Raw genomic sequence first — 24,498 nt, 5'->3', positions numbered from 1 at the left:
TGAAAACTGGACTTAGAATTAGACCCTTATTTCTTTGGAATTAAAGAAAGAATGAGTTTAAATAGGTCAGCAAATTGAGGAATGAAACAAACTGGATCAAATTAAATTAGTCTTTGAATAAAACAACACAAAATAACCACCTGCACTAACCTCAAGTAAAGTCACCCAAACATAAGCAGAAGGAAAAAAACCCTTCAATGTAAAGTCTGCCCAGAAATAAGTATTTGGGGGTGGGGGGAGACATAATTACACTTTCTAAAGTTGCTCAGACATATCTTTATATCACTTGTTTTACCCTTAAACATCAAATACACTTGGCACACAATTTAAAGGATATTTTATTTGACTGTCAATTTTAAAAATTCAAAGCGATATCCCAACATTTATGCCAGCTTCTCTTTAAACTGGCTATTAAAAGTTAAAAGTCACCTTCAGAAGCTGGTTTCAGTCTCCATGACTAGCTTTTAATTAAATACATTACGTCTTTCTAGCTTTTTCAAAACATAAGCTATTTAGAAAGAAACACAGAGCTCTACTATGCAGTTTTGGAACTAAAATTTTCCTGGATAGAACCATCCTTAAAGAATTCGGAAGGTATAATTGCTAGAGGGTGTTTTAAAATTAAAATTCTATTTGGACAGAAAGAATATTTTCTGTCCAGTAAATCAACTACCAGCATACTATCAAATCAAATAGCTCTCGCTGTTATTGGCACACAAAGTAGCTTTACAAGTAACTTAATCTTTTTGCTCAGTTTCCCTGCTTTAGAAAATGAGCACATCACTTACAGATTCTGGAGAATATTTACTCATTTTTAAAATTCACAGCACTGTTTAAGAACAAACTAGCCTCTTGAAATTTTCACCTATTTTCTTAAAATTACCTTAGATTCACAGTTTCCAATTCCACTAAAGCTTTCATATTCTTTTGTGCATTAAAAGATTATTTTTATAGTTTATCATCATTATTATAATTACCTTTGTCACTTCCATAATAATAGAAGACCGTCTTACTGATAGCACACCAACGTTTCTGCCATTCAAAGCCAAGAAAACTGTGATCTGCAATTAATATAATTTGTGTTATATCACTTTATGTCATTATTAAACACAAATATGTTACTTCTTTTCATGGGTGAGGTAAGAGGGAGGAAGAGGTAGGAAAGGTGCTAAGGAAATGAAAGAAAATCTGGATATGAAGAAGAGAAATGTATGGCACTGGGAATGAAATTAGAAATGAAAGAATAAAAATTGGTGGTAAGAAAAGAAATGAGAATTTGAAATCATATACGGAGAGAAGTCATGTGTAACATTAAATATAAGGAAATAATGAACAACTTCCTAAATATTTCCTAGAGTTATTGCAGCATTAAGTGGGTATTAAAGTGACAATGTAAGATTTATTGAATCAAGGTAAATATTGACTGAACCAAAGCTGAGATCAATATTTGGCCTCTTGAAGGAAAATAAATCTTGATGCTCAGTGAAACATGAAGTCAACATATGGTACTTTTACATACGTTCCTAATGTTTTCTTCAAAAATATCTGAAAGTCTCTGAATTATGGCTGACAGTGGACTTTCATAGCATGATTTTGTTAGTCAATAAAGAAATAAGATTTTCTTTTCATACTACAGGAGCAATTATGTGCTGTGCTTCTTTTGCATAGCAATGCTTCAACATTTCAGCTTCTATTTAATTTTACCTATCGCTCCTGTTTAAAGTCATCTGCGTGTATAATATCAAATACTGACACATGGACTTCCCAGATACAAAATATGCACTATTTTCATAAAGATTGTTGAGACTTACCTTTTCTGCGTTTTTCCAGGTATCCAGCCTTCAGAACAAACTGAAGATCCTGAGCTGCAATAGGAGGAAACTGATTCCCTGAAAGAAAAATAAATTCTGTAAAGCACCACTTTTGAAGAAAAATGCTGTAGTAGTGTTAATAAACTTACAGATTTTACATTGTCAATATGCAGGAGCTACTGGAAAAAACAATTCTAGTAACTACTATGCCAGATTATTTTATGTACACAAACCCTCCAATTATAAATGTCAGAGCTGTTACTGCTGTCCTCACCACTTCAGTAAGGAAAAACGTAGCTGTATAGCAGGCCCTGCAAGTCTCAGAAGGAAAAATATATAATTAAACAAAGCTATGGCAACTTAGAAAACATTCATTTGTGTTCTGTAAAGCAAGTAGGATAATGAAAGCAGTAATTTTTCAAATGTGCAAACAAAATCAAGTATCACAACGCAACGCCAATCAGGAATACAGTTTTCAATACCAGCTTCATACAAAAACCATCCTGAAACAACATACAAGGTGATGATCCCCTATTACATTGTCTATGAAAAGAAACCAAACCAGATGAAGAGATAATAAGAGGTGATCCCTGCTTTTGACAGACATTGCTGAATTTGCAATATGCCACAAAAGTATTGTCTATAGGATCTATAAGGCGATACTGGATAAACCAAAGACACTGCACAGAAATTTACAAAATTATTGATCCACATGTTTTGTAGAACATGGCTGCATCTGGAAAATACTGAGTATGTTCCACTGTATTATTTCCTTTTTCTCAGCTGCTAACTCATAGCTAGGAGCATGAGACTGACCAGCTGGCCCTGCCTCAACTTCAAATAGAAGTCTAGATGTTAAAAACTACGTTTTCCATTCTGCATCTTTTCACTCCTAAAACAACAGAACTGTTTAAATGGAAGTCCTAGTATTAACAACAGGAAAATATTAGATATGTCTAACTATTAACATGTATATAAAAGTCATACTCTTTACAACAAGCAAAAAAGCAAAACAAAAGCTATATCCTGTGCTCCTGGGTTTTTTGTTAAGTGCATGTGAGCATCACAGTGAAGTTCCTACTGCTTATTATCATCAAATATTCATAAAAGCCACTGTAGGTAGATGGCAAGTTTACAAAGCAACAATTATTCATCAAAAAATATGTAATTTCATTAAGTTCTACCAATACAAAGATACAAAAAAGGACTGATATCAGCAGACAACGCCTGTGCTAAAAAAAAAAAAAAAAAAAACCAAAAAAAAAAAAACCCACAACACAAACCACACACTTTAAAATATGCAGTGTGGGTTAAAGATCAATTGTCTGACCCTGAACAAAGAACACTATCTCTGGAAGGTGATGCCAACTTCCTGGATTTTTAGGTTGTCACTTAAAATAGAAATTTTTTTAATCAGTGTCCACAAATTAGTTGGTTTATGGTAGACTTAAATACGGTAGTGGAAGGGAAGCAACAAGAAAAAGACAGGAACACACAGGGAATGTTATTTTTTAAAGTATGACAACAGTCAAAATGAGTCTGCATTCTGTAAATACAGCTGGCTTTTTAGACAAAAAAAAAGATTTTGTTGGATACCATAAGGTAGTAGACAGAATTTTATATACATTGACACTTCCACTGAGGTTCTTTTTTATTAATATTATTTTTAAAGATCAGGAGTACACTAGGTTGTTATTTCAGCTTCTATGGAATTTTTACTACTGTATTAAAGATACAAGATTTGTGGCTCCACGTACGTGCGTTACAAAATGATGCAGCTGTCCCCTTGCTTGACATTATGCAATCAGAAAACAAAGACACTCGCTGGCTGGTATGTGGGAAGTTTGTTACTTAACAACATGACCTAATGATGATACTAGGAGTGGGGGAGGTGTAGAGTTTTACAAATATACATAGTGTGCTGCTTTATATTGGTCATTGGGAGGCATCAGTGTGCAACACTTACAGCTTTGCCTCTTCCAGTAGGGCTCATTTTAGAACACTGCATCCCCACAGATGTGGAAGACATACAACCTAATTAAACAAATAAACAAAACCAGTTCACTCTTTAAATTTTTTATTTTAAGAATTTCAACCACTGTTTGGATCTAATTGTATACATTATCGTTGGTGTCAGTCTGGGTTTTGATGAGGCAGCTTGGCAAGTGAACATTTAGTGAGCAGCGAAATCAAATGGGACACACAGTACCAGAGAAACACATACTTGGGGGTGTCCTTCATCTTATTGTGTCTGTAGGTAGAAGCTCATCTGAATTGACTAATTCGGAGTCAAAACCCTACTCTCAGTTTTGCTACTTCTGCCGAGACAAGTCCAGATAAATTTGACTACAGCTTTTTCTGAGACTACATTTATTTTGCATAGGGCACTGAAAGCTTGCAAGGAAAAGAACCTTCATGAAAAAAGGTAGTTTTCCCACTCTTCTGGTGACACTGCAGAAGGAAGTCCTCCTCCCACCCTCAACCTGTAGAGATGCCAGTTTCTTTTTCTGTTCCTCAAAGCATGAGGCTGTTACTCCATGAAACAAGCAGCGGCTGGTCAGCCCCACTGCCACTCACAATTTGTAAGCAGTTGAAACAGAAACAGATCACACACATATTATCATCCTTCTGTCAGAGAAGCCTGGGAACCAAAAAATATGATAGAAGGGCAGGAGAAACAGACTTAATTGTAATATCCCAAGACACATCAGCTGTACATGAAAGAAAAAGCATAAATCTGGCTAAATACCTTCTTTCATTGCCCTGTACCTCCAGAAGGAAGGGGAGAGAGACTAAGTAGTACAAAAAGTATAAAGGAAATAGAAAGAACTACCTCCTCGCAGATTCACATTATTCCCAGGTGTTGTGCATATGTGGCAGGAAGGCAGCACAAATGCAGATATACTCCTACCCCTGTGCTGCTATAAAAACAATGGAGAGATGAAAGAAGAGAGAATGACTTCTTGTTTACAGCTACTGCCTAGTCAGCATGGAAGGCACCTAAACTGTGTTTCCTTTCTACCTTTCTTCCATTTTTTTCCATTGCTTTACCCTCTTGTCCACATCTCAAACAGGATTTAGAGTGAACTGCAATCCCTAGCTGTGGGAACTCTCAACTGAAAGTCTGGAATTTGCATAGGAGGTTGGTTTTTGCAGTTGATTTCAATCAAAGTGTTGCTTGCCCATTCATTTGAAATAGATCAGGCTTGACACAAATCTCCTAAAAAAAGTATCAGTAAAGCTGCACTTTTGTTATAGTAAAGCAGCATTTGTTTACATTGCACTAACAGCTGAGATCGGAGGCTCATTAGTTGACTAGCGAATGGGACTTTGAGTAAGACAGCTCCCTCCATAAAAAAAAAAGTAAAAAAATATCTATTTAACACAGAGAAAGACTGCCAAGAAAAAAGGCATTACTTTTTTTTTTTTTAAACAAAGAACTATGAAGCAAATAAAACAACATGCTTTGAGTCACATGCTCCTTTATAGTTTAGAGCTCTGAATTCCCAAATATTATACTCCTTGCACGCCCCAGGACATCATGATAAGGAAATTTTTTCCCTTCCCCAATGGATGCAGGTGCAATGGCCTGAATTTCAGTTTCCTCTAACTTCACTGGAGATTGTCCACTATAACAAATGAAATGCAGAGATGCAAGATAGCACCTACTGGTATTAACTTTCCTGAGTGTCTCAGTGTTTGTTGCTCAGATACTTACGGTCAAGCTGACTACCAGTTCAGAGCAAAATTTCTTTCCCAAAATCTGACAAGCAGAGATCACTATATGTCTTCCTACCCCTGTATGGGCTGTTTCCAGATAGGTCTCAAGGATTTGGAAATAAATATATTATAAAGACCCATAGTCTTCCCTGGTTTCTCCTTTGGTACACTGTAATTTCTGAAGTCAATTTTAAATAAATTTTCAACACCAAAAAGTAAAGTACCACTGTGAGTCAAGAAGTGTTCTGTGGCTTGTAGCTGTGCAAGTTTACAGGTGGGGAAAGGTACGATCGCTCCTGCATACCCTTCCAGACCTAACTTGTGCTGTATCATTGCCCTGACAGTGGTGGGCAAGCACAAAGTGGAGGATACAAAAAAAGGCTCCTTTTCATTCCTGACTTTCTACCTCATAAATAATGTCTTGAACCTTATTTTCTTTGATGTGAAAATCAGATCAATACTATCCAATATTTGGGGAGATTATTATCTTGCACCCCCAATATACAGTATAAAATGAGATCATCTGCTTAACATTAAAGGTTTTCCTTCTTTCTTGACCACCCACTCACAGATGAATCTCCCAGAATAATTCCTCTTCTTATCGTGGTGGGAATTACTTCAATGTACTCCAAACTAAAACCTGCAAGCTATGCTCCGCGTGCATATTCCCAGACTGATACGTACAAAGGCCATCAAAGACCAGATCAAAATATTTATGAGGTCTAAACCTTCAAGTTTTAGAGAAAAGTAAATTACACATATAATGCACCAGGCTCTTCCTCTTGGTTCTAGGCACATTTGTGCCAAGTGAGCAGCTGGCAGTTATTATAATGCTATTGCTGCCAGGCTAAAAATTCCTCCAGTGAAAAGAAAGTGAAATGCTCTCACTCAAGCATAAAGCCAGTTTTTCCACCAGTCATGCTTTGACTTCAGGAAAACATCAACATTATTAACGTAGGTGTATTAATGTACAGGTTCCACTGCACAAATCCAGTGCATCTTGTGACTTCAGAAAGACCTCAGATACAGCTTATGGCACGGCTACAATTTTTGCAACTTGGTAATCAGACAGTCAAAAGCCTGCATGTGCAATTTTGCACCCTACTGCAGTAGTAAATTTAGCCCATTACTTAGAAACAGTTTCATCAGTGTTGCTTCACATGATAAAGCATGAAATTCAATCATTATGCATGGCATGTTGATTTTTGGAGGACCCAAAGGTGTTAAAATTTCATTCTGTATACAAAATAAATAAAACAAAACCAGGTTGTATTATTCTGCACTGTATACCAATAGGAATATTTTTTATTTCTTCAATGTGGGCTAAGGGATACATAAAGCAAGAAATAATTAGAGGTCAATGCATTCTAAAGAGGTGCTTAGCATGCTTATGGGAAGTTAAACAGGCGAAGTGGAGATAAGTGTAATTCAGTAACAGCTAAGTGGTTGATTACAGCTTGCTTTCCTAGTAGAGGACCACAGGCTTGACTATTATAATAGTAAAGATTTCTTGTTCAAATAAGAATAATTCACTGTTCTTCAGTCCTTGTAAAAGAAAACTGCCAGGACAAAATACATCAATCTGATTATATGAAAAAAAACCAGCAACTGCCATTTCTTAATCTTCCATAAAAAAACAAAACAAAACAAACCCCACACACACACTAAAAAAACCCCCACCAAACAAAACCACAATTATTGAAATTTTTTCCAGCCTCCTTTTTACTTACTGAACACCCATTTATGCAAAAAAAGAAACAAAATTTTTACATATTTGAATTATTGTTAGTAAAAACTTTGACATCAGCTAGAAAACAGAGGGAAAAACACTGGCAATATGGAAGTGTATCTTGTATCCGATATGAAACTGGATGTTTCTCTAAAATTTAAGTATTTAAATAATATTCTTTAAAATGCAGAAAATGGGGGGGGTGTCTTCAGGCTCAGCACTTTTATATGTCCCAGGCTGCAATTGTAAAATGGCACAGATTTTCTGAAAATATTTCTGTTAAAGTTCAGCAAAGTAGCAGGCATTATTTTTGGCAACACAAAAAGTATTTTCGTCTTCTTTTCTTCCCTCCCACCCCCATTCTCATACACTTCTCCCAAAATTCTTCGTATCTCTTCATTTCATTTTGATCTGGAAATATAGCGTTTACACATTTTTAATAGCTACTACAGAGGGATTCAATTATCTTTGAATCTGTACGTAGCAATACATTGGGGTCACATCTGTTGCACAAGCACTGTGAATCTAGGCTAGAGAGGAGGTGTTTTACTTTCATATGCATACCTTCTCCCTGCTTTTTTTGTTATTAAAGATTAATGTATACTGAATTTGAAAAAAAACATTTCCTAGAGTCTTCTGATTAGTGAAAAGTTATCAGTAGGAAGATCACATAAAATCTCATTAGCTTCATTAACTGTCTTGAATACTTTCACAAAGACTACTTCAGTACCTTGCAAATGTAGTAGCCTAATAGCTCTGAATTAATTTAACACGCAAGAATCAAAAGATAAATGCTAAAGAAAAGGCATTTCATTCAGGAGAATAAATATAACAAAATTGTTTAGCTTTGGAAACACTGGTTCAAGAAAAGTTAGCATTTTGATCTTCAGAGCACTTGTTCCAAAGACCGCCTAGCCTGTGAAGTTTTGCCCTGGAGCCATCCCCATCACCACTGTGTCTTCCAATGGGTTTCAATAATTTGTAGGGAATAACTTGCCTCTAAGAAGAGCCAGCAGTGTATTTTATTAAAGAATACTTAAAGCAGTGTCATCTGTTTCTCGTTTTAATTCTTTCTAATTTGGGCGATGCAGCTTGGGTTACAAATGCTGATACCACACCCTCGAGTATTTCTTCTTGACTCCTTCCTTGGAAGGCAAGCAGTACCAGCATTTCTCCTCCTTCCCTTCCTGCAAGCTCAGGAGAAGACAGTGGGCCAGACAGCCTAAAAACCACTGCAACAGATTCTTTACAGAAATATTTGGTTCTTTTAAGCAGCATACTTGAGAACTGCTTCTTTGTCATTTCCATTTAGCCCCTAATGAAATAACTGTGTATTTAGATATTTTAAATTTTTCAAAAAATCTTACATCCATGGCTTCTCAGTCTTCATCTGTTTTCTGAGCAAAGTTTCTTTAGTAGTTGTAACATATTTGATTTGACAAAGACTTTTTTTTTTTTTTTTTAAATAAATTATTGGAGTCAGCCAGCCAGACTCCATTCACCAGGATCCTCAGCTTAATGGAATTATGCTGGACCACATGCTCCTCATCCAAACTTAACTTTGAATTTATAAACCCATATTGTCCTGGACTTAAGAATTCTTTCGCTGGCTTTCAAACTGGTTCTAAAACACCCACTGTTACATTTTGTACAGCACCTTCATGTAAAGAGGAATTCACGTTCACTCCTTGATCCAGATTTGATTATCACATAGGTAATTATTAAAATTTCACAAATGACACCCACAGCACATGGCAAAAAAGGGGGGGAGGGGGGATACTGTTTTCTGCTGCAAGCAAGCACTATCCCCCAGGGTTATAAAAGGGGCCAACGCATGCTTCACAGGAGCAGCCCTCCTGCCTTGGCTGTTTCTCGAAGATTCTGACACAAGAAGACAGAAAGAAGATACAGCAGCAAAGAAAAGGTCTCTTGTGCAAGGTCTACCGCTCACACCCCTGCAATATAAGGCACAGAAATGTAAAAGTTTTGCTTAAATCCCTCCAAGGGTCATTAAAGTTTAATCAATCACTCCAGCGCCAGACAAAAAGGTTTCAATCACCCGGAGGCCCACACTACAGCTAACAGAGAAGAGTACCAGTTGTAGAGACTGACAATACAATTTTGCCTATGCAACAAGAAGCTGAGCTTCCTACTTTGTAATGAGAATTAAAATATGCAGGAAAACACAGAGATAAAAACAATGCCTCTGCATTGCAGATAGAAGCAAGTCAAAACAGACCATCATGGATCAATTAGAGGTACTGGAAATTCTCATGAAATTATGTAGGCAAGCTGAAGTTTCCCAGCATTGTCTCACAGACAAACACACACATCCAATTTTGATTAGAAACCCTAAGTAAAGATTCAGAATATCTATACGATAGCTGAAGCACAGAAGGTGCTGTTAGCTAATAAGAGAAAATTAAAAGGCCAGGAATAAAGAGTCTACAGCTGGAGTATGACCAACATAATGTCAAATTGCATATGGATAGCATCTTTAACCACATCATGATTCCTGTAATCCCAGATGACTGATAGGAAGAAAGTCCTATAGGTTTATCAAACAGCAAGTTAAAAGCTAGCATTTAATATGTCCAGGTGAAAAAAACAATTTTCAGCTTTACATTTAAAACATCTGGAAAAGGTAATACTACAATACAATTGTACACTGCAGTTTACTACTATTTTTAAATAGCCACCTGGTAAGCATAAGAATCCCTTGGAAATAACTACATATCAGAACACCTTAAGAGAAACTTACGGTAATCAGAACTAGAAGTTTCCTATTACTTTCCTGATTTTGTCATAATGTTTTTAATTAGTACTTTTGAAGGGTCTAAAATTCGATCTTTGGACAACATGCACATTTTGTTCAGCAAATAAGTCTAAACTGAGACTACGCAATGACAACTATTTAACTGAACATGAGAAGTATTTAGTATGCTTTGGCAGAAAAGCTGCCAAATGTCATTTCTTGCAAAGCTGAACAATGATCTTTCAAATTGTATTTAAAAATTAGTAGGACATATTCTCTTAGTTTCAACATCCTAGTAATTGAAGTATTTATTACTTAACATTTTGATAGATCTATGACAGCTTAAATCACATGAACTCTTGTGACTCTTACTCAAATTTTGGTAATACCATGCAAGCTAGATTCTTCACAAATCACACCTCCATTAAACAAAAAGCATATAAATTTTCTTCCTCTTCATTTTAGCATTTCGCAAATTTTTTGCCCTGTCTCCTAAGTAAGCTCTACTGTGAATACCTCCTTTACTAAATTGTTTTTTTCTAGTTCCAGAAGCTAGTTTAAGGCCCCTTTAAAATAAAAAGAAAAGAAAAAGAAAAAGGGAAAAAAAGGACAAACAAAACAGTACAGCTTGAGAAGTGCCAAATTTAGCTGAACAGGAAAATCATCCAATGTGAATTTCAATCTGTGATAGGGATATTTGAGCAGGGAAACAATTTAACTACTGCTCTCATCAGAAGCTTAACACACTGGAAATACAATGAGCAATATCAAAGAAATCCAGGGAAATAAAGCAAACCCCCAACGAATAACCCAACATAAATGGCATGATGTTTCATATATGGAAGTCACTTATGCCAAGTGGCAGCCCTCTCGGATTAGCTGTGTAGCCTGTGAAGTTCCAACTGTTCTGACTCCTGGCCAAAGGCTTGGCCTGCTGAGCTTCTGAAGGAAAACACACATACACCCTTTGAGCATTTTGAATGTTCCAACAGCTCATATCCTTGATCAAAAAAAATTTTAACATTACTGGTTGGAGCTGAAAAAAATCTTTCATCTGTACAAAGGAAGAGATTAGAATTCCTACAGTCAGCTAAAAGCAGACTTGTACCTTTAAAAGTGGCACTTGTACATTTCAATGAAGAGATCCACAACTACAGTTTTCATTTTCCACATTTTATGTATTCCTGCACGCACAAAATGGCTTGAACGTTCTGCCTCATTGCCTCATTTTTGATACATTTCTTCTACTAATAATAATTTAAGTAAAAAGCTGTGCTCAGTGATCAGTGAACTATCACACTCAAAGCTCCTCTGCATTCAAAAGCTAATTTGGATTAAGATGGAGGTATGACTGTACACTACAGTCTGCATGCAAAGACAAGCCTTTTCAGAAGAAAGAAAAACAAAAGAAAAAAATCTCACATGAGCCTTTCAAGTTTTCCCACTGCAGCACACAATATGCATATCAAATATCATTCAGCATGTAGAATTAGGAAGTTTTGGTAGAATTACAGTCTCCTGCAGTGATGACATTGCACTCATAAAAACCAAGCTACAGTGCAAGTCCATGAGAAAACTTAAAGGTAAAAAACTCCAAAGTAACTAACACAGTGACTTTATTTCTAAGTACTCTGAAAGAGGTAATAAAAACCCAAAGGTTTTATTGTTGGAAAAACACATCACTGTTTTCAAACCTCCTCTCACAAGGAGGTTGCTACCACAAAGATAAAAAAATCCTCCTGTTTTACTGTAACTGCATGGGACCAAATGTAAAAGAACAAGGGAAACACTGTAAGAAGCCAGCAGAGCACAATGCAAAAAGCCAGTAGAGTATCTTGTGTTTCCTGAAAGCTTTCCAGATTTAAATTTCAGTGGTCATTCACCTTCTGAGACTGACAGGAAGAACCACCTTCCAGTATCAACTCCAAGTTTTCTGAATGACCACACTAATACTTCCATTTGAAGTCTCCAGAAGAAGTCATACACTTGAGAAAATGCAAGCAAGAGCTCTGGCAGAAGCTGTTATTCTCTGAATAAAGGAGAAGAGATCATGCCAACGGCTCCAATTCTCCTGTCAGTCCCATTTTATTACATCTAGTCACTCAAAATGTCCACTTTAATTTTTCAATGACCTTTCTAAGTGTTATCAAGTTACAGAATGTATTTCCTTTTTCCACAGGATTTACCTTTCTCAGATGACTATGCAGTTCTTACTGGTTTTAGTATCAAGTATGAATATTTGAAATACTATTTTTCATCTGCAGTTAGCAACAATTATTTTTATTTGAGTATCATCTATGGATTTTAATCCAAAAGTGAAATGGGATCACTTACATTGACTTGCTAAATGCCTATGGTAGATGCATACAGGTTGCTGTATCTTCAGCATCCACCATGGGAAATCCCAAAGTGTTAAGGGATTAGAAGTTCACAAACCGGAGTTACCATCATCTTCTGCAACAGGGGCCACAATTTGGGAAAAGAGAATCAACAGAAGAGCCATGACTGAGGTTTGTGATACCTGTATAAGAGGAGCAAGAGAACACATCGAGAGAAACGGGCATTTTTTAAAATTCCAAACTCAGTGAACTCTCATCTTGCATCCCTTGATTCTCACACCACACCTGAATTTTCCTTAAGCCTACCTCTGCACAGAAATCTAAATTAAGGATCAGAAAGACAAACTGCCCAGCGAATATACAACTGTTGAAATTTAAACCAGTTGTAACTTTACAGGTATATGAATTAACTGGACCTGCTAACAGAGTAGTGTTGCTTGTTCTATGGACAGTATTTAGTGATAATATTATGCTCTGTGGATATAAGTGGGACGGGATTTGTAAAAAACTTGATAATCTTTATCAGATAACTAGCAGTCCCAGAAAAAAGCCAGACAAGCCTTTAGACAGGTAGAAGAGCTCATTTATACAAAAGAATCCACAGTTACTTTAACTTTATAGCAACTGGTTAACACACATACACTCTTCCGACAAACCTGGCTTAATGAAAATACTGAACGCACACAGGATCACTCAAAAGCTGCACTAAAAACAAAAAATTCAAACATGCTGATTTTTTTAAAAAAATCATATACATTATTTTCTATTTTAAAATGTGTTGTTTCAGTTCTCTTTAAAAAGTGCAAAAAAATAATAATTGTGTTAAAGCTATAAACTGGTGTTGCCAGATTTCAATGAAGCAAATTTTAAAGTCAATCTATGAACACAAAAAAAAAGAAAATGGGACTTTTAATGGAAATGCTGACACAACCTTAACTATGACAATGCTAACGGCACTGCTATAATAAATCTGTCAGTTTCTGTAATGCCTATGACAATCCCATTAATATGAATGATGTAACACTTCACATAGCATACCACATAGCAACTGCCCAAGTTATATCATCTTCATTCCAAGTAACAAATCAGTAATCAATATTTGTAAAAGCAAACTAATCCTTTGCAAAATCACTGGTTTAGTGATTGAAGAGTTTGCTCAATTTACACAGTTAATCCCTCTTCATCTGCTTGAGCCCTCTATTTATTCCAACCACTTACAATGGTAGCTATAGCAGATTAATACATCCCTCCATGCTAAACATGTCTTGACAATTGACCCAGCATATTGCTGTCAGGATAATCTTTACAAACACTGAGCTTTTCTTACCAAGCCTGAAGGCAACATTTAGAAATCAAAAGTTTACATATACTCTCAGAAAGATCCCCTCACACATATTATCACTTTTCCATTATTTCTTGGAGGCAGCACCTACTGTCATATTTTATGGCCCCAAAGGGCACCCTCCACCTTTTTTGATTAATAAGGTTAAAAATTACTATAATGATGAAGTCACACAAATTTTTTTTTGAGCAAGAAATTTCTATAGAAATAGGAAAAATAGCAAAGAATGTGAGAGTGTTGTAGCATATTGTTAAGTGAAAAAATGAGACATCCATCTGTGCAAATAAAAGTAAATTAGCATGCTTTATTCAAAGAAATGAGCTGAAGCAGTAGCACTAGATTAAGATTACACGAAAAGGTCACTGTGAAGTCTATAATGAGAAAGAAAAAAACAACACTGTTTAATTACAATAGAAACAAAAGTATGTAATTACATCTACATATACCTCTGTAGCTCTGAACTGAATCTTACAATAAAGATTGGCGTGGCCCTTCAAGATTTTTCTCCATTTTTAGATTTCTACCCCCACAAGAGGCAAATATTAATCAAAGCATAATTTTGTAAACAACTGAGAAGAATGAACGTAGACAGCACTCTCAGCTACACACTAAATTCATACCGATTTTTGAGATCTATGAAACTATTTGTGCTTAATTTTCCATTGTATACAACCACAAAATCCAGATTATGCAACTAAACTGGCAATTTAAAAGAATAAATCTGAAAAAAAAAATTTAAAGGTACAAGTCTAAGGACAAATACAATAGAAACTCTTAAAAAGTTAATTTGCATGATCAACCACTTCATAGCACTTCTAAAGTTCTTGGTAACTTATTTAGAGAAGCACAATACCACATTAGCTGCACAGGGCATAACAACTTTAATGTCCGTACAGAATTAAATCTGTGTTAGAATAGCACAACTGCTTAATGCTTAAATTTTCATAACAGCAGTTCTTGATCTATGGGAAGACATCATTAAAAAAACAATAAACAGACCAAGGTGGGGGTTGGTTGGTTGATCTGTTTAAATAAAGAAAACAAGCATTAAGAGATGAATCAGAGAAACTGATACTCAGAACAGAAGCTGAAACATACTGGCTTGGTCAATACATTAATTACTAGGCTACAGAGCTTAAATCATCTAGCTGGCTCCAGAGATACAACCCAGATTCAGGAATGCACTTACACACAACCAGCAGAGTACAGAAGTGACTTAGCCATCAGGTATAGACACAGCATACATCACAAACTTGATGTGCTTCATTTATAATTTGAAATGGGGGTGGGGGGTGGATGACACACCAACAAAAACAACCTATAGTACTAGTTTGAAGGGCCAGTGATGAACTTCAACATTGAAAGCCATTAAAGCAAACACCAGAGGGATTTAGGTTAACAAAACACGATCTTAAGTAGATGGACAATGCAAAAATCAGCAGAGATTTGTTCTGTTTGTTCCACTGTTGAGATCTTGTCAGTCTGAAAACACAATAAACATGACTGAAGACATCTATTATAATGTGGAACAACCTGAAGTTTATCATTTGGTTATTAAACACAGAAAGGTGTCACTGTTGAACAACACCATTTGAAGAGGTAGCATAAAACAAGGTAGCACATTTCAAGAAAAAAAGAAAGAAAAGAAAAAAAAGACACACCAATCTTCTGATTCTCTTTCTTTCACCTTAGGAAACAATCCACCTTCCTAAAATCAGGGACTTGACTAATCACCTGAAGCTAGCTGTGGTGACACAGACTAGGAGGCAAATACTGAACTTCATGTCTGTCATTTGTGGTGCCCTTTTCAGGTTGATATGACATTGTTGCACAGCTGTTACCCTGCAACACAGTACGGTGCAATACATAAAGCATTTTCTCTACAATTTCTGTAAGAGTTTTCGATAACCAGAAACTCAAATTCAGAGTAGAAGTAATTTTATGGAACTAAAATTCTAGATCTTCCCTTGAGGCAAGCCACCAAAAAACTAAGAAACCTGAATCTTACTGGTTAAAAAGCACACTAGAATTTAAGCCTATTAGGAAAAAAGGCATTTTGTAGGTATGTGAAGGATTATAAATTGCATAGCGGCTCAGATTAATAAATCGTTCTTCTGTTGTTCAAGATGTTCATAAATCGAAGCTCACTGAGCTAGAAGCTGTTGCATCAAATATTATTACAGAAATCTTTCTAAAAAAAGAGTATGATCTGTCTTAGGAATTTTAAACCTATAGCAAAGCTCTCACAGAGGACTTCAGCAAAGCAATGATGTTACAGATCAAATGTAGCTTCAATATTTATTTGGATTACAGAAAGAGCATCTAATCTTCTCTAATTTGCAATACCCCAAGCAATCAAGGAAAAGAGGAAGCATGACAAAGACACTTATTTCAACCAAAGCGAACACGATGAGTATCCTAGACATTGCCTGTACGATCAAATACGAGGGTTTCACTTTACCCTACTGACAATTTTAATAGCTGACTGGTTGAAAAAGCCCAACTGTACTTATGTCTTGACAGACCAGTGGATGGTGGTTGAAACCACCACTCAGGGGTTTTCTGAAAGCTTTCAGCAACATGGCTTAAACCCACAGAGTTTATTTAGCCACCCATTATGACTTTTTAAAAAGATGTTACATAGTACTTTGGAGTGCTCAGTCTTCTGAGACCTAATCTGATATCCTGCTCTACTCTTATGCATTCTCCTATGAACCATTCAGTTTTAGCAACTAGTGGCAGAGGCTGCTAATTTGGTCTCTAAATAACACAAGTGCCAAAAAGAACAAATGAGTAAACAAATGTCACCAAGAAAGTCTGCAGCTGCAGCAATATCTTAAAATACATTAGACTTTGTGAACTCTGTCCCAGTGCCATTCAGTGAAATTCAGTCAAGAAAATGTCTGGGGAGCCAGACTAACAGTTGGCACCACCAGTGAGAGATAAGCAAGGCCAGACTTCTGATCTGCAGCACCCCAAGGTGCCAACAAATGGCACGCTGCTTCTGCCTCCAAATCCATAGTGAAGGTCTGAATGAGCATCAAGATCACCAACGAGCTGCCAGTCTCTGCACGGCTCAGCCAAGCAGCCACTGCTCGTGCTTAAGGCCAGGCTGCAAAACTGGGAGAAGAAGGAAACCAGCTGGAGCGATCAGACTGCAGGTAGCGGAGCAAGGGCAAGAATGACAGGCCAGAATGCTGAAATCCCGAGGCAATTGCTGTGAAGGCAACAACAGTCATGAAATATTGCCTATGGTGTCTGTTAACCCTTTAACACACACTGATGCTGTAGAATCCTCCAGTACCCCATAGCTGCAACATTGGCCACTGCAGAATAAAGGCTAAGGCATTACAGGGTTATAATTGGTTTAACAACCTTTTCAGCAGCTGACAGGCAATTAAGTCTTCAGTTTAGCTCTAAAATATTTACTCTCACTCTCTAACTGCATATAGACATATCTCGGAGCACATCACGATTCCAGTTCCAGCTAGTAATGCCCCCTTTAGGACTTGTAAGCAACCTTCACACAGGTGATGCAGATGCATGGATTATTTTAGGTTTTTCATACAACTAAACGTCGTATGTCATTATCAAAAATGTTTCAAGCAATATGCATTTTCCCCAAGAATGCTGTAGCACGGTGTACTTTTTCCCACATTTTGAAGCACAGCTTTATAAATGTTATGTATTTTAACTAGTCAATGTAATCCAATTCCCCTTGTTCAATAGGTCATTTCATCAGCATAAAAGACACAGAAACTACTTTGTTTTTAGACAACCCAACAGAAACAAACGTGCACATATGATGACTAATCTATTACATGTTCTCTACACAGGTTCATATCATGCAAAAATAGGAGTGAGAAGATTTACTTCAAGGAAAATTTTGTGTTGCGAATGATCAGTTGATTAGGTACAGGGCAAAAAAATATACGTAGAGGTTGTCAACACTACTGTCATGGACAGAAAGGAAAATTAAGAGTCATTTGTTATTCTCAGTTGGAGAGGTCACTAATGTTATCTTGCACATGATGATTTGATGCACTACGTATGATTAATGCTTGTTTAAAGGACACTGCCAAGGTCTCCAGGTCAAACTATGACCTTCTTTTTTTTTCCTTCAGAAATTCACAAGCAAAATATTAATAGTTCTGTAAGTGCTTTCATCCCTCTTGAAACTATTTTAATACTATCTGCTACTATTAAAACAAAAAGTTCAACAGCCAAAGGTGGCTAAATAGCAAGAAAAAAATTCCATCAAGGAGGCAAATGCTTCAGAATCATATTTGTACTGTATTACTTGAAATGGGTCCTCCAGTTGTGACTATCACATTCTAACACTTTCCATTCTAGCTGCACAGGTTTTCACAGCCTCACATCTTAACGCTCTGCGATAAAATTGAATACGCTTGGATTCAAAGTTCTCCTCAAAGTCACTTTAAAATGCTTCAAAATTTTAAAGACAAATGCAAAGTGAATGTATTTGCTTTTTTCTAAAGAAATGAAAAGCAAAGTTCTCAAAAATCACGAAGATGCTGCATTTTGACACAGTGTGAACAAATTATATTCCTTAATGAGTTCTTACACCTCTAGCTAGCGCTTTAGTTCTCTTCACCTCCAAGATGGATTAAGGATTCTAAGTCCTTCAGTTTATGGAGAGGATGAATCTATTTTTGTCATTTAATATTTCATATATTTTTAAAATCTAAGTTTAAGTATTAGAAAACACACAGTAAAAGTGTTATAAAAAAAAAAAAAAGGAAAGGCCAAACTCCTGTGACTGCATAGCTATTCACAAATCTTTGGGAACTGAACTGTTATCTGAATCAAACTTGGAAATCTCCAGCTGATATCAGTATAGAGGCATATAATTATCTGTCCATGGATATGGAAACAGCTATTTATTATCTAGGCCAAGACGAACTTCAAATGAGAAATAAGCACTAGCAAATATTTTTTTAAACAAAATATTCTTAGTAATAACATAAAATTTGTTTTTCAAAAACTTTAGAGGACTGCGAAATTTCTTTTGAAAAGAATTTTTGCCCCGTAACTTTCCAGCAGCAATACGAGGAAGAGACTTTTGTACATCACCATTACACAGCACTGGCTTCAGATTTAAAAATGCAACTCTGTGGCTGTATTTTTCCCTTTCTGGCTGTACTTCCAAATGTTTGGTAACAGACTCATTTCTATATCGTCCATGTATTATTCTGCTTTTCCACAGGGTAGCAGTGTGCTTCAGAACAAGGCCACCACTGTGGGAATATGAATGAGTACACAAAATCCCTGCAGAAAGCAGCTGTTCCCTCTTGTACATATGCAAATGTAAGAATGCTAAATAATGAGGGCAGCTTTATTTCACAAAGGCAGAGAACAACAGGGCCAAAGTGGACTACAACAAAGTTTTTGTAGGAAGCAGTGAACTGAAGTCTACAAAAAAGGGTATGAATTCTTCTTAATATTCTCAGTCGTGAGAATCATGCTTCTGAGGGAAATACTGATTAATTTCTGCTAAATTAATCCTCAAAATAATTTTTAAAACCCTAAAGACAAAGACATAGATGCATCTTTTTTAAGACACTAAATTTATTCAAAAAATTATCATGCAATTAAGACAGAAGCCTGGACATTTTTTTCCCCCCAATACTATCAGTCTTACATATGACCTTGGACAAGTCATTGAATCTAACTCAGTTTTCTTGTCCATAAAATGGAGATAATACCTCTGCCCAGGGCTACTGGGAAGCTAAATTCATCGTCCATAAACGTGATTTGAAATAGCAAGGTGAAAGGGCTTTATCAGTGTTACGTACTGCTGCATTTTTCATTGCTTTTAATAAGCCTAATGAAACCATGTAAATTTTGAATGACAACATTAAGCAGATTTTCAGGCCAGCTCTTGCTAGAAGTAAAAGGCATTACAGATTTCTTGAGATGACCCCGATTTGAGCTCTGACAACTAATGGCTGAGTCAGAACATTGCTATGTGAAGTACTGTGAAGAGTCTTCCAGATGTCAGTTGTTCTAACAGGGGACCGTTTATTCAATACTGGAGAGAGCAGTCGCATCGGTGATAGAGTAGGAAGAAGAAATGCTAGAAAAGAAGAAATCATTCACATTTGCTTGTTGTGAACAAACACTCACTAAAATCTTTCAAAGCTGGTGACTGGCATTCACTAGAGAAGTTTAGTACAAACCGTGTCTCTAACAACAACAAGCGCACAAAGAAGAACAACTAATTTATCAAACCAAAAATATACAAGCCACAGACTAAACTGCAGTTTTCTACACTGATCAGCTACAATCCCTTACCATAAAAAGCTGCCACCGTAACCCCAGGGTTTGGGTGGTTTTTTTTTAATAATACACATGCCTGGAATTCACAAACCATAAAGAAAATCCTTTGACAATATGTCTTCTGCAACAACACTGGGTGTCACACCTCTATCTCACCTAACTGATATGTGCTTAGGGCCACCACAGCTGCTGCGCTTTGAAACAAAGACAAACTGATCTCAGCTTTCAACCTGCATAATTCAGCAGCATAGAGCTATACATGACACTTTGAGTTTGCACACTCTTCCTGATGTGCTCTACAAATAAGATGTTACATACATTCTTAAGAAAAAGAAATCTAGACCAAAATTATTTACCTACTACCCTCAAGTGGCATCTACAGAGAACTTTCTTGTCACTTAACAAGTCTGTGAGCAATAAAAAGAGTAAACTTTACAATTCAGAATCTTCTGCACTATTTTTAAGAGGATTTATTCAAAAAAATAACCTTGAAGAAAAAATAATTATATTTGCATATGTATTACTTATATATTTTTCCACATTTTAGTGGCATATATATAGCCCATATGTATAAGATTATTTTTTTTTACTGCATTTTTAGTGGCATTGAGCTTCCTGTTTGTACTGATCTTTGGTAGATTTAACAGATCTACTACTTTGGGCAGTGGTCTATAATTTTTGCCATCATCTACCACCTTACTGCTTTTGGTGCTAAGCTATTAGACTTCTACACATACACATATATATATATATATACAGAAGTAAACTGAGTACAGGACCTGTCTGAAGGCCTGCTTTCATGACCAAGTATCCCAAGAACACCAGACTGCTGAAGCATTAAAAACTACAACACAAAAAGCAGACGACTTCTCCCAAAGAACGTTTTAAGAACAGCATGAAATAATTAAAGCATGTGAAAACAAGTGTACTCCCAGACATTTCAGCAGTGGGTTCTCTTAAATATTGCACCTTTTTTTTTTTTTTCCCATGTTTCTGTGGTTAACTTTCTAAGGCAACTAATTCAAAGTTTTCCCCTCATCTGGAAGTATAACAATGTGCCAAGGAGTCATTTTTTTGCCCCTCCTTGAGACATGAGAGAATATCCAATCCCAATGCAGCCACGAGAACAACTTTTGTGGGGCTTTCCTTAGGACACCTGGCTTCCAGCACCCATTTCTCCTCACTTCCCAACCCTGTTCTAAACTTCAAGGTGGGAAATAGCAGCAAGCTGCACTGGCAGGCTGTGAGAGCAGATATGGGGCACAGGGAATGGAGCCAGGCCTGGCAGTACTATAAACCAATATACATGGACCACAGGAGGTATCATCAAGCCTAGCAGGGGTATACGAGAGAACTAGAAAGATCTCTATCAAAGGTAAAGGAAAGCATGTGAAACAGAAGTACAAAATTCAGGAAATCCGTTTCTGCCATAATATTTATGGTATAAATACAATTTCACAGAGGAATTGTATCTTCCAATCTTGAATCCAAATGGCTAGTGTGCAGCCTTCCAGCCAGAAGCTTCAAAGACACCAAGCCTGGGACACTCTTCTTACAGCCTGACTCGACCATTTCATTTCCCACAACCACACCTGAATATCAACCACCACCACATCAAGCGTGGGCTGTTCAGACCGTCCTCTCTCCCACCATTAGGGAGAACCTGAATAGATGATATTTCCCCTCCTGTCATGGGAGTGGAGATGGAGGGTCTCCCAGACACAGCTGTAAAAGCGATGAATCTCTCTACTCTGCCTTAAAGACACTGTCAGTTTCTCCCATAATCACTTAAATTTGCTAAACAAATCTCTAAGGAAAGTGCAGTAATCTTTTTACACAGAAGCTGGAAGAAAAACGTGCTTGCAGGAAACCACCTTTCCCACGCCACTTCTTTCTATTCCAGCAATTCCCTTTTCTGACACCAATGCCTGTCTCTGGGAAGATCCTTTCTTCTGCACCAGTTCCTACAGTCTTACTCCCTCAGAGCCTTTCCTACGTCCAGTAATGTCCTTCTCCAGGCCTGCTTTTAAACTCCCATCATTTCCCCTTCTTCTTTATCCCCTCTTCCTCCATATTTTCAGTCCCAGCTCCCTGAAAACCTGCTCTACTTAATGGCCTCCTTCATTTATGAAGGACTGAACTCCCTCCACTACCCACATCACGTTGTACACGCTCTTTACTCACTGGCACCTCTCCACATCAGGGAGATTCTTACCCAAGTGAGTCTTTATTCCTACATATCTCCCCACTCTCCTGCCACAGTTGTAACTGGGTGAGCGTGTCACCTCCGCTGGGCACAGGTCCTGTTGCCAGCTAGACTCACAGAAATAGAACCCCCAAGCCATCTGCCCACGAGGCACAGGTGTCAGGGGCTGAGCTGCAGGACAGGTCAGCTGTTTTAGGGGAAACCACATCCAGCCTGTCAATCAGGGATCACCTCTTCCGAGGTTAAGACATTCCAGACAGTGAGGTAAAGGTGAACTCCCTCTCCTTTCAGCATTCTCTTTGATCAGCTTTGAACATCTTATTTGGTGTGAACAGAAAGTATCTTATTACTTTTCTATTTTTAATATCACTTTCTCCATTGTGGCCCTAGTCTTCACTTATTATACTCTATCACAGGTAAAGTCTTCTAGCGTTAAAAATTTAAGAAACGCTTTTGGCCCCAAACCATATCAGCAATTAAAAAGAACCAGCAGCACCCCAGCAGGAGCCAGCATGAGAGGCACTACATGCCAACCAACAATCAATCAGAAAACCAGGCCTAAGGAAGACCTCAGAGAAGCATTTTTCTTCACGTACTTCCTCTTATTCCCAATTCAGGGTTAGGTTTACCTAAAGTAAATGTCTGCCCCAGGTTTGATAACTGCTTCATGGACAGCACAGCAACCTATGCAGAAGTAATAAACTACCACGTATGGTGTGGTAACCTTATCGGCTACCCTCTTGCAATTCTGCATCAAAGCTTGAATACAACTGGACTAGCACACAATGCCAGACAGACACAAGCTCCATCCTCCAAAAAAGCCATACCTCCCAGGCTGCGCACCGACCATGCCCATGCTCACTGGTCCCACTTTCCAGAATGGCTGTTTAGCCCAGGGGTGCTGCTGCGATGATATCACCCCACTATTTCTCATTGCAAGACTAACACTATGAGCACTGCTATACAAGTAGCTCAGGCACCATGCTGGATTGTACACCCCTGCCTTCTTTTGTTTGCAGAAGTACCTACCACAACGGGACCCTTTTTTTTTTTTTTTTTGCAACCTTTGAGCACTTGAGACGTGACAGTGGTAAAAATAAGAAGCAATGTACATGACAGAGCTTGTATCAACAGATTTGGAAAGCTCCATATAGAACAGACACTCTTTTGAACATATATTCTCTTGCCACAGTTATTGTCAAAACCCTTGGGACCAACACTGATATGTATTTCATAACTAAGAGGCCTTCAGACAGCTATAACCAACTTCCACATGTATTTATTCTAATATAATCTGCTGCATTCATAGCATATATTTTATCAGCGTGCCTCTATGAAACAGTCCACCACACAAAACCACGGCTGAAACAGAGCAAAAGCCATTGCAATAAATGTAATTAGTACTGTAGCAATACCATATGTACTAACTGTACTTCACTATGAAAGCTTACACTGATCGCTGCAACATAAAAATGTCCACTAAAATAATGCTAATTGTATTTATTAGCACCGTATTTTGTAAGATGTTAACTACAGCTGTTGCCTATGCTCTGTTAACATAAAAACAGGGTGTATCCAATTTTGCAGAAACTCTCGCCATTCAGCACTGTCCAAATCAAAGCAGGAAGTTTAAAAATAAAATTTCAGGCCTTTTAAGATGTATGCACTTGTAGTAGCCATCATATCCCCCAACTGCAAGACCAGATAAGAGTTTGATGCACAAAAATAATTACAATCTTTTTCCTCTATTTTCTCCCAAGACAAGAAACCTTTTTATTGCAAAGTAATTTTTAAAAAATAATTTTCTTTACTGAATACTTGGTGTTAAATTCAGATCGATATAGACTAAGGCATATACTTCAAATTAAAAATACAGGGTAGATATCCACAGTTGCAGCTCTCAAATGCACATACCTAACTTACTCCGAACTGTTTATTAGCACAATGGCAGATAATGACACAACTATTTCCCTAGCAAATTCAGGGCCATACTGCCAGTATTTTCTAATGAAACCTTAACTAAATCAAATTAAGTCTTGAAAGACCTGTTCTGTTTTAAAGTACATTTGGATTAAACATGAAGCCAATATATAATTTCCTATGGGTTTTGGAATCATAAATGTAAAGCTTCAGCCAGCGGTCTGTTTTACATGGTATGTATACCATTCTTTCATTCCAGGAACATGCAGAAGACTGCAGAACCTGAAAAACTTTTAAAAGGTGAATAATCACACTAAGCATGACAAGATGATTACAGTGCTAACCACGGAATCTGATTTATCTTTTAAAAGATCAG

At 37.0% G+C, this 24,498-nt stretch overlaps 1 protein-coding gene across 1 annotated transcript in view; it reads right to left on the bottom strand.

Moving 5' to 3' along the window:
* Positions 1-24,498, bottom strand: part of SKAP2 (src kinase associated phosphoprotein 2) — a 119,034-nt gene that overhangs the window by 47,375 nt on the left and 47,161 nt on the right. The window contains exons 5-6 of the mRNA XM_037383131.1: positions 1,812-1,889; positions 978-1,061 (exon numbers count right to left, since the gene is read on the bottom strand). Of these exons, the coding sequence (XP_037239028.1) occupies positions 978-1,061; positions 1,812-1,889 (162 nt within the window). The remainder of the gene's footprint in view (positions 1-977; positions 1,062-1,811; positions 1,890-24,498) is intronic.

Source organism: Falco rusticolus, chromosome 4, assembly GCF_015220075.1.
Source record: "Falco rusticolus isolate bFalRus1 chromosome 4, bFalRus1.pri, whole genome shotgun sequence".
NCBI lineage: Eukaryota > Metazoa > Chordata > Aves > Falconiformes > Falconidae > Falco > Falco rusticolus.
Note: the sequence above shows the minus strand (reverse complement) of the source record. Positions and strands in the feature narration are given on the sequence as shown.